The following is a 14,648-nucleotide window of genomic DNA, read 5'->3' as shown; positions in this document are numbered from 1 at the left end:
GCATTCATAGGATATATGGCACACAGGATTTGCTATGTACACTCAAAGCAGACAACACGGTCTGCACATAGGATTTACTGTATTCTGTGGTGGACTGAGTTTTCTATGAGCTTCTTAATCCACCTTTACTCTGTGGTTAAGTTAATGGAAGTGATTTGTCACTTAATGTATTTAATTAGGTTTTGCTGCAGAAAACTGGGATGGTAAAAGTGTATATGGACTCCAAAGTCAGCTCATGGAAGAAAAATCTATCAGGGTCCATTACGTTTAAAAACTAAATGTTTGGCTTAGAAAATTACCAAAATTCAAATTATTAGCTGTGGAGAGAGTTTTTGTTCTTGCTCTTTGCATACACCCTGCCAGTCATTTGCTTTTTAGCAACTTAGACAGGACTTGATTGAATGGACCTTAGGACTCAATATAATTGTTGTCCTAATTAATTGTCTTATTAATTAAAAAAGAATCTTAAATTAATTTTCATGTGCTTAAAAAGCAAGGGAGGTGTGTGTCATATCTTATCCTGTTTTGAAATACTTTAACCTTCCTGAATTTATCTTTAAAAAGGTATTATGGATGAAGATGAGCACCATGAATGCTTGGAAAAAGCAATCAGATAAAATGTTCAGATAAAATTATTCAGCATAGCAAGGATGAGGAGAGGATCTGAAAGAAGCATAAAAGTATTTATTTTTTTTTACATAGCATGCTCTACACCAGTTTTGCTGATCATGACAGATTAGAGACACAACAGACATGTCCCAAGGGTTTCTGTTACAAAACCTAAGTGCTTGCCAATCTTTGCCTCTGCTGAAAGGCAAAGTTCTCCAAAAAAAAAGATCTTTCTAATCATATTTCCTTCCTCTTAGGCATGATCTCTGTTTCTGCCTGAAACTGCCCAAGCACTGATACCTTATTCATCTAAAGAACACAGAGAAAGAAATGGATGTCCGTGCAGTATTTCTGTATGTTGTCTTATGAATGCCTTCCACATTTTGACATTTCATGTAACAAATGTAACAGGTGATATTTTGGCCTATAAAATGTAACTCTTGCCATTCATTCCTAACTATCTGGTTTGTATTACTAAACTTTGAGATGCCCGAAATCAGTTGAGGTTAACTGCATCCTAAACAAGGTTTATGCTAATTTATTTACATCTCAAATGCTACATAGAACTAAGTACAAAGACACCAGCTATGTATCTTGAATAAGTGATAATTTTGAGGTAAAGAATGGCAGAACATGCCCCCTTCAATCCTTCTACCACCCTAAAACCACTGTGATTTACATAAAATCATGTAAAGGATTAACCTTGTGTATCTTGGACATGACCTTATTCTGCTCACTTTTGTTGGATTTGCTCCAGACAGATGGAAACTATAATTTTTCTTTTAATGTAGCATAAAATTAAAAAGTAAGTTATTTACATATTCTTGAAGTGAAACATCCTTTGTATAGTCCTGTATTTCTTCACTGGAAGTCATCCATCATTACACAAGTGACTACTTCTAATTGCAGGGATGCTTAAGAATAGGTTGCCATCATCTGTTTCCACCTGCATCTTAGTTTGGTACCAGATGAATCTTAGCTTGCTAAATCTCTCAGGTGTTTTTGATAAAAACAATCTGTTATTTCACTAAAGGTATCATAAGGTGTGTTTGGACCTGCCTTCCAATGTTTCTACTTATGATGAGGATGGAGGCATTGTACATATTGTACATATTATTGTACAATAGATACATTTATTCCAAACTAATAAGTAATTCATCCAGGTCCTTCCCTTTTTCTTGTTATATCAATTTAATAATATTATGAGATTTCCAAATGCTAACAACAGTCTTTTGAGACTACATAAATCTCTGCAGCATTTGCTTTGTAATTCCAGTTTCTATTTAGGATGTTTCACAGGAAACCACTGTGAAGCTTTTATTTATGAAGTTATACGAGAAACCATACCTGTGACCTTCATACTGCCTCCTGACATGCTCTTTTAGATAAGTAAGTTGAGCATTTAGTTTGTATTTCCATCGTAAGATGAATAACAACCTTGAATATAATGGTTGTATCTTCCAAGGTCTATTGGTTGGTCTGTTTGTTCCTTTCTGCTCATCTGGAATGCAAGAGCCTGATTCTTTTTTACCAGATAGTGATGTCACTGGTTTTTTTAAACACCTTTTTTACTCGCAGAAGTGCACAGTGTTTGAAGGACTGATTATACACATCTGCTTGGGTTTTTTAATCCACATTTTACTACAAGTCTGGAAATCTGATGAACTCATTGAATCTGGTGATCATTCTCCCAAGTACAGCAATAAAGTATCTGCTGTATTCATGCCCCACCAGTTCCCCACAGATCTGGAATCACTCATCTTTCATCTTATTCTTTCATTTTTTCTAATAATCACAGCCCTTGTTTTATATTGACTCTGTATGTCAAGTGCTCACAAAAGCAGAATGCATAGCAATAAGATCAGGACAGCTCCAAACAAAGCACAAAGATACAATTTTAGGCAGTTCTCTCTGTTTCCAGAGCCTTTTTATAGGCTGGTAGATATAATTTGCACATTAACATAGGTGCATTCTCAAAAAGTCAGAAGCATTTTAGTTTTGCTTTTGTATGTAATCTTGTGTAACATCCTTTGACTTTTGCTCATTAAGCAACCATTTCTCTAAGAACAATGGACATGTTACTTCCAGGAAAAATAAAGACATTCAAAAAATGGCTATATCAAGAAATATTACTTTCCCTAGTCCAAGGTTAGATAATTTCCATGTTTTATATGCTGTCCTAGTCTAGTTCATTCTGGTTTTGTGGGAAAGAGTATCAGCTCATTGATTCACCTTTCCTTATTCTGCCAACACTAAGATTAATGAATTTATTATGGGTCCAACTATCTTCATAATTATGCTTTAGGGACCTTAAACCAAACACAATAAAAGCAGACTTGCCAGAGGCCAGCTTCTCAAAGGGGCAGATTGGCTGGCATATCATAATTTTAAGAAACAGAGAGCAAATGGCTGTTCAGCATCTCTTTCCTGCCTTCTATTCACAGTTTGCAGGTACAATTGCTGTGCTGGTTTTGTCTGGGATAGAGGTAATCTTCTTCACAGAGGCTGGTATGGGGCTATGCTTTGGATTTGTGCTGGACACAATGTTGATAAGAAAGAGATGTTTTTGATACTGTTGAGCAGTTCTTGCACAGAGTCAAAGCCTTTTCTCACACCACCCCACCAGCAAGCAGGCTGGAGGTGCACAAGGAGTTGGGAGGCGACGCAGCCAGGACAGCTGACCCCAGCTGACCACAGGGATATCCGATACCATATGACATCATACTCAGCATATAAAGCTGGGACAAGGAGGTCTGTCTTCCCAGGTCACTGTTACATGTAATGGAGCCCTGCTTTCCTGGGGATGGTTGAACACCTGCCTGCTCATAGGAAGTGGTGAAACTCCTTGTTTTGCTTTGCTTGCACATGTTTTCTCTCTTTTCCTCTTCCAGTTCTTTCCCCCATCCCAATGCCAAGGGACTGAGCAAGCACAAGGTGGAGCTTAGTTACTGGTTGGGGTTAAACCACAACAATTGTTTAGGAACATTTTTATGCCAACATTAAGACAAGAAACACTGCTGTCTGTATAAATTAAAGCATCTTCTTTGATTCAACTCCAGATGCAGTTAAAGCTGTCAATGAAGTTGTTAGATTTAATGGGTGTGTGGGGATGAAGGGGGCAGGGGCTGCGGACTGAAACCTCACATCCCTGAGACTCCTAAATCTCGTGTTGAGGCACGGGCAAATAATTTGCTGTATCATCATTGGTATTACATTGAATCAGGAAATTAGTCGGTTTCAGACAGGCTCAGAATTTGGATTAGATTATATTAACATTGTCTGTTGAAAAGCATGTGTTCAGGAGTTTCAGAGACTTAAAAAACAATAAACATAACTTAAAATTGCTCTAATATGTGAGTTGCTTCTTACAAGGCTCCTCTAATCTAATTTTAAGTAAAGTGTTGTGTTGCTGATTTTACTTGGAAATTAGGGACAATGAATGTACAAATGAGTAGAGCATCATGACCTTGAATAGATACATCAGTGAGTTTAATTTCTGGTGACTGCTTCTTTGCTTTGTTTGAATAGATGTATGCATTTAGTCTACATGTACATAGATGAAAGAATTAACACTTTCCAGAACAACCATAACAATTTGCTGAAAGCATTCTTTCCAATTCAGTGGGTTGCACTAACTTTGCCTTGTCCACCACATTATCATTATCCTCCCCCTAGTTTCCTTGTTCCACATACAGGAGAGCACTGACAGTGTCTAAGGCAATGTTCTCCATTTGACCCTGTAACATGGAATATCATCCTGATTCATGAAACCAAAACAGCAGCTTACCCTTTTTACCATCCATGACATTATGGCATCGTGGGATCTCGAACTGTCATGGGCAGTGCGATGTCAAACCAGCTGCCTCATGGTGAGGAAGTGCAATCACAGACTAAGAAAGAGGTAAAGCAGAGTTGAAAGTAAAAGCAGTCAAGGTAAGTCAACTGTAAATGTAAATATCTTTAAATAACAATTTTGAGCAGGGGGCACTCGCACATTTTAAGCCACTTAAAGCGAACAAATCAACAATTAAGTCTTAAAGCATTCTATGCAGTCTCCTACAGCAAGTACACTCAAGATTGGATAACAAGGTCGGAAAACCATTGTATTGGTTCCTAATAATCTCTTCTCAGAAACGGTCAGTTAGTGGGATAACATAAATGGAATAATTAGAATTTAGGGAATTTTGCGGTAGCTACTATGAAAATTCTATTCCATCTTGAATTGAAAAATGCTTTTGAAAAAGTCCTGGGTACTTTATGAAATAATCTGTGTCTTTTTTCACCATAAAAATAATGGTAAAATTAATTATGAAATTAATTATGAGGAGAGAGCTTACCTGTAGAACATGTATCACAGTCTGTGCTTGTTTCCAAAGACACATGTTATTTAATACATGATAACCATCCAAGTTATGCTAAGTACACCTGTGAGAGAATTTGTAAATGTCCTTAAACCCAGGTTTCACATAGAAAAACATCCTTGAGAGAGGACCATGGAAGTGTCACTCTCAGAGGGACTGTGGAATCCATTACTGGATATTTTTAGTAACATCAAGAGGTCCTTAGTTAAACACTTTTTTTTTCCCAGATTTACACCAAATGTAATTCAACTTATTTTGGCACAAATGTTTCCTGTTTTAACCCAGGGTCCACAGGAAAAGACCTAGACATTGTGAATCAGATTTTCAACTTGTGTCACTGTGTCAGATCAACAAAATGATGGCTTTCTAATTTTTTAAGCTAGTTGATGAACTTCCTCAGTAGTGTTCCCACTTTTCTTTACACAGGCATTCATTCGAAGTATAAGGTATGCCTCCAGATTTGCAAAATTAGTTAACTGTTCTGTTTAATTTTAGGCAGTGATTCTAAACAGGTTCTTGCATGATCTGTACAAGTTTCCTTTAACAGTATGGGTTCATCCTTGCCAGGAGCCCTGGTATTGACAGAATAGCCATTTTGTTTGACGTAAGATGTAGATAAATTCTGATGCATTTTATTTTCCGATTGTTGACTTGGAGAAATCTACCATAAAAGGAAGAAAGAAAAGAGTGTTTTGTGATGTTGGTTTGCTCTTGATAATTAGCCACTAATATAATTCAAATACTAAAGTAAGGAAAAGTAAAGGACAAAAGTCTGACTTAAATTGTGCCTGTTGTGAATAATGAGCTATCAAAGATAAAAGCAAAGTTTAAAGGTTTGTAGAGTTAGAAAGAGATCTCCAGTTCCCCGTGTCATTGGTGTAAGAGTTAATATTATGCTAATAGAGTTATTCTGCAGGATTAAATCATCTGGGCCATGTTTCTTAAGTCTGATCATCATTATCTGAAATCCAAATAGCCTTCTCTAAAAACAAAATTTGCTCCTGAATATAGGAATAAAAGACAGAAACATTCTCTAAAGGGTTTGAGTTGTAAATATGACCACTATGTCTATGAAAACTGATTTCACTGCCTCTCTGAACATCTGTTCTCTTATTCGGGTCTTATTTATTTTCCTAAGCAATAAATAAATAAATAAGGGCATGTACATGAATATGCCCATGATCACAAAATAATAAAAAAAAAGAAAACAAACCACAAAATAATTTGCAAAAGAATTCCCCTTCAGCCATCAAGAAGTATCTGCAAAGAGAGTATTGTAAGATCATGACAGGAAGCAGCCTGGGAGACTCTGGAACATTTTGGCTACTTAAACTTTAAAGCACTACTACCATAATGATGTGTTTTCAGATGTAGGAGCACTTTTTAGAAATACTGAGAAAAGAACAAAATTTCTGGTTTAATATTACGTAGGATATGGAAACAAGCATTCAGAAAGTGGGAAAATTGGTGGTACAACATCACAGCTGAGTTCTTAACCTAACACCTTAAGCTCTTCCTTTTTAAATGCAAATCTACCTATGTATGTCAAGACCAAGCTAGAAGAATCATGTCTATTACATCTAAAAATCGTTATCACAACAATGGCATGTCACACATCTCAGATCCAGAATTAACCCAATAATGGGGGATGTGGTCACTTGTGATTTTATTCATTTAAAATCTAGTTGCATTATAGGTTCACTAATTCAAATATCTGGAAAAGTGAATACTATACCCAGATACACAATATTCTATGAAGGAGAACAGAGCACAGACAAAGTGATGCTGTCTCTTACAAGAGCAAAAGCATTCATCCTGACGTGGCCTGCACCTGGAGCCTGAGCACTGCTGAGATAAGATGTCGCAGCTGTCCTGCCTGGTATTCAGAAGGCTACCCAGGTGCCTTCCTCAGAAAATTTGTTCCCTAGAGAAAAAAACGAATGATTTTGCCAGACTGAACGTGAGGCTGCTGTGATTCCAGTCTATGTGCATTGTGTGCCCTTTGAAGCCTTCCCTCAATACAGCTAATGATGCGATGCCAGAGTGCCGGACTTTTACTCTGGATAACTCTGAATTATTTTACTGGATTATTATTTTACTCTGGATTTTCCTTCTGCTGCCCACGAAGCTGCCTCACCGGCTGTGTGCCCCTGCCTGAGAGCCCCCACTGCCTTCTCTACCCGTTCCTAGGGAAGCCGTACTCCTCCGTCTGCTCTGCTGCAGCCCAGCCCAGCGAGTGTGCTGTAGCGTTCAAGTATAATGAAGTGCTGTAGTGGTGTTATCTCCCCCCATCTCTTCCGTCTTACTCTGATGGGCTTCCCCCTCAGAGTGAAACACAAGGAGGAGACTAACACACAGTTTCCTCTTGCCTGATGTTTGCTTGTTATTCCAGCTAATTTCCTCCAAGAGAAGAAATAAACTGTACTTTAAACAGCACCATTAATTCTGTTTCATTTAGGCCAACAGCACATCTCCTGGCATAATTAAAAAAAATAGAATTAGTGGGAAAAATACTTCTTTCTCTCTTTTTTTTTTTTTTTTTTTTTTTAATTAAAGGAAACCCCCATCTCCCCTTCTCAAACTCCCCCCACCTTGGCTGACTGACAAAGTGAGTAGAATCCGTGTTCTCACACCAGCGGGTATCTATTACATGAGAACTTTCTTCTGGCGCCAGGAGGTATTTAAAGAGTTTGCCTGGCTATTCCACAGGGGAAACCCTGCTGAAAGTTGGGGATACCTGAGCACAACTCACTGCTGGCCAAGCTCCGGGCAAAGCAACGATCACACTTGATAACGTCTTGTTGCCGTTATTACTCTAGAAATGTCGGGGAGAATAAGTAAATAACAGGGAGAGGTTTCTTTCCTCGGGGAAGGTGTGGTCGTCTTGTCCTGCGGGGTGGAATTCCCTTTGGGGAAATTAGAGGCTCGAAGGAGAAACCTGTGGGTGTTGGGGTTTTTTGTTTTGTTTGTTTGAGGTTGTTTTGGTGAGGGTTTTTTGTTTATTTTGGGGTCTTTTTAGGGGGGTGTTGTTTGTTTGTTTGTTTGTCTGTTTGGTTTTAATTTTAAAAGCATGTTCCCGCTTATGCTCAGGGTTGCTGAGTGAGGAGCACCAATCCTCCCCACAGCCCAGGCAGTAAAACCAGCCCCGCAGTCGCCGGCGCAGCACACCAGCGGCTCGCTCCACTCCTATAGCCTAGCAACTCCCTCCGGCAGGATTTTCCTCCTGGAGCCGAGGGTTTCCTCCGCCAGGCCGGCGATCGCCCAAGCATAGACTCCTCCGGCAGCCGGAGAGCGCTGCCCGACCCGCACCAGGAGGTCGCCCCACGGGGGCAGCCCCGGCCCGCGGGATGGTGTCCGGGGAGCGGAGGAGGGGGGCGGATAGGGGGCTTTTAACCGCGGTTTGTAGTCCCTTCACCAAATGAATCATTGAGCATGTCCCTTGATTGCAAGGTTTGCACTCGCTAGGCAAAATAAACTCTAGTAAATACTTTTTTTTTTCCTTCCAGGGGTTCATTTATCTCCTGTTTGCTTTATTTGACATGGCTTGACCCACTGAGTAGTTTTTAATTTTCTTATATGGTGGAAAGCCACTTTTTAGAGAAGCCCCTTCGTCCGTCCCGTTCCCCCCTCCCCCCGCGTCCCCCGTCCCCAAGGCACACACATTTCATTTCCAGCAACTGCTCGGGCTAGCGGTTCCTGCCTTCCCCCGTGATAATTTCGGGATCGCCCTAGCCCCAGGGGAGCCGGGCTAGCTCGCACGGAGTATCCCCAGAGAGGCGGCTGACAGGGCACCGAGACATGGGCATCACGGCGCTGTACGACAACGCGAAAGGGAATCTTTTAGTGGTCCCCCGACCCGTATCAGACCTCTGGCTAAGGACAGGGCATCCAGGGCACTGGCTGTAGCAAACAGCATTCCTGGTTAAAACAGGCGTTTTAAACGGAGACAAAATTGGTGGGGGAATGAGGAATGCCGCACACTTCTTCCTTCACTCGGTGCCTTTAGCGGGCGAACTGAGCCATGTATAGGCGTCTTTGCTCTAGATGGCATTTAGCAAAGGTAAATTCATCCACCTGCTTTTCCTACTGGACCAGCGATGTCAAGCATCCATCCCTTCGTGACAGAAGCCTTGCACGCCCTTCACGCAGCCTGGATGTGTGTTGTAGTCGCTTGTGGAAAGATGAAGACTGATATCCTTTGCCAGACACCGTTCTCATCTCCTCCAGACATCCTGCCTGTCTCACCACCTCGGGAAAATGAATAAAAACACTCTTGTTATATTGAGGTCTTTCAGAAAATGTGTAAGAGCACTTCAGGTCGGGGCGAAGTCCCTCGGTAACGCTGATGAGTTCGAAGAAAGGACAAATGCCAAAAGAAAACCTTATTTAAAGCACTTTATCGAGAACACATCATCTTCTTTCCACCCTGCTTTGTCGCTGCCAACACTTCAGAGGATGAAGGTGAAAGACACAGGGCTTTTAGCAAGTTCCCCCTCCCATCTTCGGAGACAATCTGGGTTTTACAGACTTGGCCTCCGCTCAGTTTTTTCTCTTTTGCTTTTTGCTATAATTTATTCTGAAATTTTAGAAAGGAAATTAAAGAATTATACCCCCTCTGCCTCATCCCAGGCACCTGCAGGGGTGTTAGAGTCGTGCTTTCGCCACGGGGGCTGAGGCTCCCGGGCACAGACGCTGCCCAGCCTGTCCAGGGATGCTCTTCGCCCTTGCCAGTCCTCAGGTGCAGAGCGAAAACCTCTCACCTGATATAAAAAAATGAAGGAGAAATCTAGTTTTCGTGAACTTCTTGTTGCTTGGATGGGTTGATTGCATTTATTTACCAAAATGCCTTGTGGAAAAGTGTGAGAAAGAAACTCAACTCCGTCTCAGTGCACCTCTCCAATTTAGGGATCTCCCCTCAGCGGAGATACGCTGTGAAGGCCAGTTTTTTGTGTCCTCGGGGCCAACAACGGTGCCAGAGGCAAAGCTCGCTGGGGAAGAGCCTCTCTGCACCTTCTTCCCACGCAGGAACTGTTTTAGCTGCTGCTCCAATCCCTTGACATGCACATGCTGGGCTTTGCAAACCCAGGCTGCCTCGGCACCACACCCAGAGTGGACCGTGAAACAGGGCAGGATACTGGTCTCGGAGTTCGAGCACAAATAGTGGATTTAACTTATAATGGAGAAAGGGGAAAGGGACTGCACCTGATAACGGTAAAGCATAAAATGCTGCCCTGATATACCAGTGGCTTTTTCCCCACTCAGCACAGAGACCATAAAGGATCAAAGTCTTGACAAATGGAAGCATGATGTAATGCCCTGGCCCCATCAAAGCCTTTATCCTGAAAATGATATCTTCATCAGGATAGCAGAAATTAGCGGTTTGATAGATGTGAGAGGAGTCAGGTCTGCTCGGTTTTGTTGGGAGTAAATCCGAAGTAACCCCGGACGTTCATTCCGGATTTATTCCATTGCATTTCCCATTTCCTTCTCATCCAGGAAGTAGGCAAAGACGATCTGAGAATTTGACTATTCCACACGCCCTCAATCCTTTCATTAAATGCACCGAAGTATCCATTATGCGTCGACTTTAATCCGCCGAGGCAGAGATAGGCGGGAAAGGTGAGATTAGCCATTGCGGCTTTTAAGACTGGGTACCATTTTCTTCTTTGTTTAAAGAAATTCAGCACTTTCTCCCATTAATCTTTAGCAGGGAAAGCGTTCAGCCCGCACCTGTATAAACAACCCAGATGGGGCTAAAAAGTAAACCTATATGTCTTCCCCTGCAGTATCTTTATATATATATATATATATATATATATATTTATACGGATAATGTAGGCTAATTGGGGAGGCAGAGCAACCCCAAGGTCCAGCGCTCTGCCCTTTCACCGTGCAGCGTGTGGGACCCAGCCTGAGCATCGTAGTGTCAAACCAAGTTCAAGAGATCCAGTTGCAAGATCAGCTGCCTGTTTAGGTGGTTCAAGAAATGTCAAGTTTCACTTGGAAAGGCTGCCGTTAAACCCGGCTCTGATGTGGTTCTAGCCCCAGCGGGTGAAGCTGGGGTTTGCACAGCGTTAAGTGGCCTCAGTGAACCCGCAAGGCTGCCGGAGACGGGACCAAAGCGCTGGGTGCAAAGGCAGACGGCGGTGCCAGGAAAGTTGCGTGGCAGCAGCCGGGAAGGTTCCGCTCGGCCGGGAGGGAAATGGAAGGGAAAAAGCGTGAGCAAAAATTGCGGGACAAGATCTTTCCACCTGTTGTAGTCATTAGGTTCTTTTCCGAGAACTACATTTTTATTCTGGTTAACTCTATCCAGGCTGTGAAGGCCAGCAAGGAACCAAGCGCTAGTTCTTCATCCAGAAAAGAAGGGATGTTTTGAGGGAGTGTGAGGAATATGAATTGATGGTTGATTTTTTTTTATTTATTTATACCCCTGTTTAATTTGCATATCAGTATTTCCATTGGATACGGCGTCCTCCACTCGCCTGTGGACTCTCTAAAAGTTGTACTATGGAATTTCTTTCTAGCCAGTAGCTTGAAAAGCTCTCTCTTTTCATTTGCTCTGTGACACAGAGGTGTACATAGCCTAATAAACTGGGTTTTAATTAATTGCTCTGAGGACGGAGAAGCCCTTGGACACGGTATACTCACTCGCTACCGTGTGTAGCTTCACCCCAAATTACTGACACTATCGAACCACAGTACGCACGTTCCCAGCGGCTTTTTGCATTGCTCCCTACCCATCGTACACCCACCCCCGGGTGCCGCGTCTCCTGCTGCCTCTGTCCGCTCAGGTGGGGGCACAGGGATCGCACAGCCGCTTCCTGGAGCTGGGCAGGCAGTGGGCAGGGGACACCGTCCTGCCGCGCCTCTCGGCTGCGGGGAGCGGGGCTGCGCACCAGTTTATACGTTGGGAATATCCCCCACCCTCGAAGGAAAACCAAGAAAGAGAGCGAGTGTAGGTGGACTGGGAGCAGTTCCGGGTCGAGCTCAGCCTTAGAGATAGGGAGCACTGTCCCGCTCCCCGCGAAAACACCGGCGGTACGAGCCTTGGAAGTATTTTACATCCTCCGGGGCGAGGAGAGGGGTCTGTCCCAGGGAAAAGGAGTTTATTCACTCGGCACACACACACACCTAGAGACGTCCCCGCATGTTCCCGCGTGTGTGCACCCCCACACACGGGTCTGTCTCTGTCCACCGCCGCACCAGCCCCGCCGCGGACCGCGGAATAGCGCGGAGAGGCGCCGCCCCCGGCGCGGAGCTTCGCCGCGTTCGACCCCCGCCCTGAGCCCCTCTCCTCCGCCCCGAGCCCCTCTCCTCCCCCTCTGCACCCCTCTCTTCCCCCCCGCGCCCCTCTCCTCCCCTCCGCCCGGCAGATGGTTCGCTCCGCGGACACACGATATATAGGGCTGTCAAGGGGCGCATCCCCCCTCCGCGCCCCCCCCTCGCCCCCGCCCCGGTACGAACTCTCCGCGGCGGGGACGCCCCGCTCTGGGCCGACTCGCCCCGGCCGTCCGCCCCCTCCTGCCTGCCGCGCTGCCCGCCTCCCTGCCCGCCCGGGGCCATGTCCACGGGCTCCGGGAGCGAGGCGGAGGAGCTGCCCGAGATGGACCTGAGAGCGCTGCAACTGGACTACCCGCAGCCGCCGGCCAAGCGGCAGCCCCGCGGTGATCTCTATCCCTCGGGGGACAACTCCTCGGCGGCGGAGGAGGAGGAGGAGGAGGAAGAAGAGGAGGAGGAGGACGGCGAGGGCAGCTGTGCGGCGGGGCCTGCGGGCAGCGGCTGCAAGAGGAAGCGGGCGCGGAGCGGCGGCCCCGGGGGCAAGAAGGCGGCGTCGGGGCCGCGGGGGCCTCCGCCCGAGGGGAAGCAGTCCCAGCGCAACGCGGCCAACGCGCGGGAGCGGGCGCGGATGCGGGTGCTGAGCAAGGCGTTCTCCCGGTTGAAGACGAGCCTTCCCTGGGTGCCGCCCGACACCAAGCTCTCCAAGTTGGACACACTGCGCCTGGCGTCCAGCTACATCGCCCACCTCCGGCAACTCCTGCAGGAAGACCGCTACGAGAACGGCTACGTCCATCCAGTCAACCTGGTACGGCGCGGCGCGGGGGGCGCGGAGGGCGGGATGCGCGGCGAGGGGCACCCTCGGGAAACCCCCAGGGGGCCGTCCGGGATAGCCCCGCAGGGCCAGCCCCTCGGGCTTCGACTGGCAGCGCTCAAGCCGTGCCCTCCCAGGAAGAAGCGACGGGGCGGCCCGGGCTGTTTGGTGAATGCCCAGCCACCCTCGCTCCGCGGGCGACCCGAGCGCCGGGCTTGACCTTCGGTGGTGGCGGGTGTGTCAGTCCTGGGGAGTCAGAGTAGGGGACCTTAAAGAACTACATTCCTCGGGCATTAGGCAAGCTTAGTGTCCTAAAAAGGAGTAACTCGGTCTGCGGGCTGGCCGGGAGCACCAGCAAGCCGTCATGAGTTCATCGGGCCAAAACTAAACGCCCGATGCTTGGTCACGGGGTAAAAAGGTTTCTTATATACAGCAGAGTGATTGTTTTTGAGTATTTGATATGGTTTTTATTTATTAAATGATGTAAACAGTTGCAAAGCAAGAGAAACGTTGCATTTTGGATGAGAACAATCTGTTGCTGACCATTGCAGCCCTTCTGTGGAGCATTTAATTATAATGAAAAACGTAATGAAAATATTTGTTAGAGGAACTCAGCTCTCTCTGTGCTTCCCACAGGGACTAAAACATGATGACGTGTTTGCAACTGAACCAGAGTTAGACATCTATCAGTAATAAAGCTCCAGTTTCATACGAGGATAAACTTTCTTTTAATATGAAATATTTTTTCTTTTTGCTTACAGACTTGGCCATTTGTGGTTTCAGGAAGACCTGACTCTGATACCAAAGAAGTTTCTACAGCCAGCAGATTATGTGGAACTACTGCATAGTCAGAATAAATTGAAGATTTTTAATTGTTGTTGATCTTTTTTATGGGATGGATATTCTTAAGAGCTGTGGTTTATCGGCTCAGGACTAGAAGATGGGGACAAACCCCCATCTCTAACAGTGTTAAATCTGTGTCCCTTGTCATTCTTTTCCCTTAGAGTTCTGAGGGATGTTTATTTAAAGCAGTAAAGAAGGGAGGGAGTTGGAATTAGACTTTTTATGAACTGACTGCAGCAGCTGAAGTCTGAGACTTGGTTTCATCATTCCTACAATTGCCTGAGGACCTGCTGTTCTGAGGCTTTTAAACTAATGAAAGAGGAATATAATGATATAGAATTAACAGCATGGACCAAAATACAACTCCACAAACTAACCCCAAACAGTGTTATTTTTATTGTAAATCAAAACAGTATTTTAAAGTAGCTTTGAAACTCAGATAGATTTATAATATATTTTGATGGCCTTTGTATTCACGGATTTGGCTTACTGCAACTATGCAATAAGTATAGTCATACTTCTTTTTTTTGGTCCCTTTAACCAGAATTTTCTTAGAAGTGTGTAAGAGGCCACATTCTGCATTTAGGCTACCATCCATTGGAATTAAACTAATTCCTTTGGTTATATCTTGAAGTGCCACATGTAAGAATGTGGGACTGTCACTAGAATTGTGGCAGAGTTTCTGTACCTTAATCTGGAAGGGAATTTTGCTTACTGTATGGCAAGGGTGCATGTGTTGAAAAGAA

General features: G+C 44.6%; 1 protein-coding gene across 1 annotated transcript; it reads left to right on the top strand.

Moving 5' to 3' along the window:
• Positions 1-12,531: 12,531 nt before the first annotated feature.
• On the top strand, positions 12,532-14,040 carry MSC (musculin). The gene is made up of 2 exons (XM_027744619.2): positions 12,532-13,053; positions 13,821-14,040. Exons 1-2 carry the CDS (start codon positions 12,532-12,534, stop codon positions 13,905-13,907), a joined length of 609 nt encoding a protein of 202 aa, XP_027600420.1. The 3' UTR covers positions 13,908-14,040.
• Positions 14,041-14,648: the final 608 nt, after the last annotated feature.

This window comes from Pipra filicauda, unplaced genomic scaffold (genome assembly GCF_003945595.2).
Source record: "Pipra filicauda isolate LSUMZ 115617 unplaced genomic scaffold, ASM394559v2 scaffold177_size2800117_pilon, whole genome shotgun sequence".
Taxonomy (NCBI): Eukaryota; Metazoa; Chordata; class Aves; order Passeriformes; family Pipridae; genus Pipra; species Pipra filicauda.
Note: the sequence above shows the minus strand (reverse complement) of the source record. Positions and strands in the feature narration are given on the sequence as shown.

Coding starts and splice junctions, on each gene's coding strand:
- MSC (XM_027744619.2), top strand. CDS start 12,532: ATGTCCACGGGCTCCGGGAGCGAGGCGGAGGAGCTGCCCGAGATGGAC. Junction 13,054..13,820: donor ACGTCCATCCAGTCAACCTG/GTACGGCGCGGC, acceptor TTTTGCTTACAG/ACTTGGCCATTTGTGGTTTC.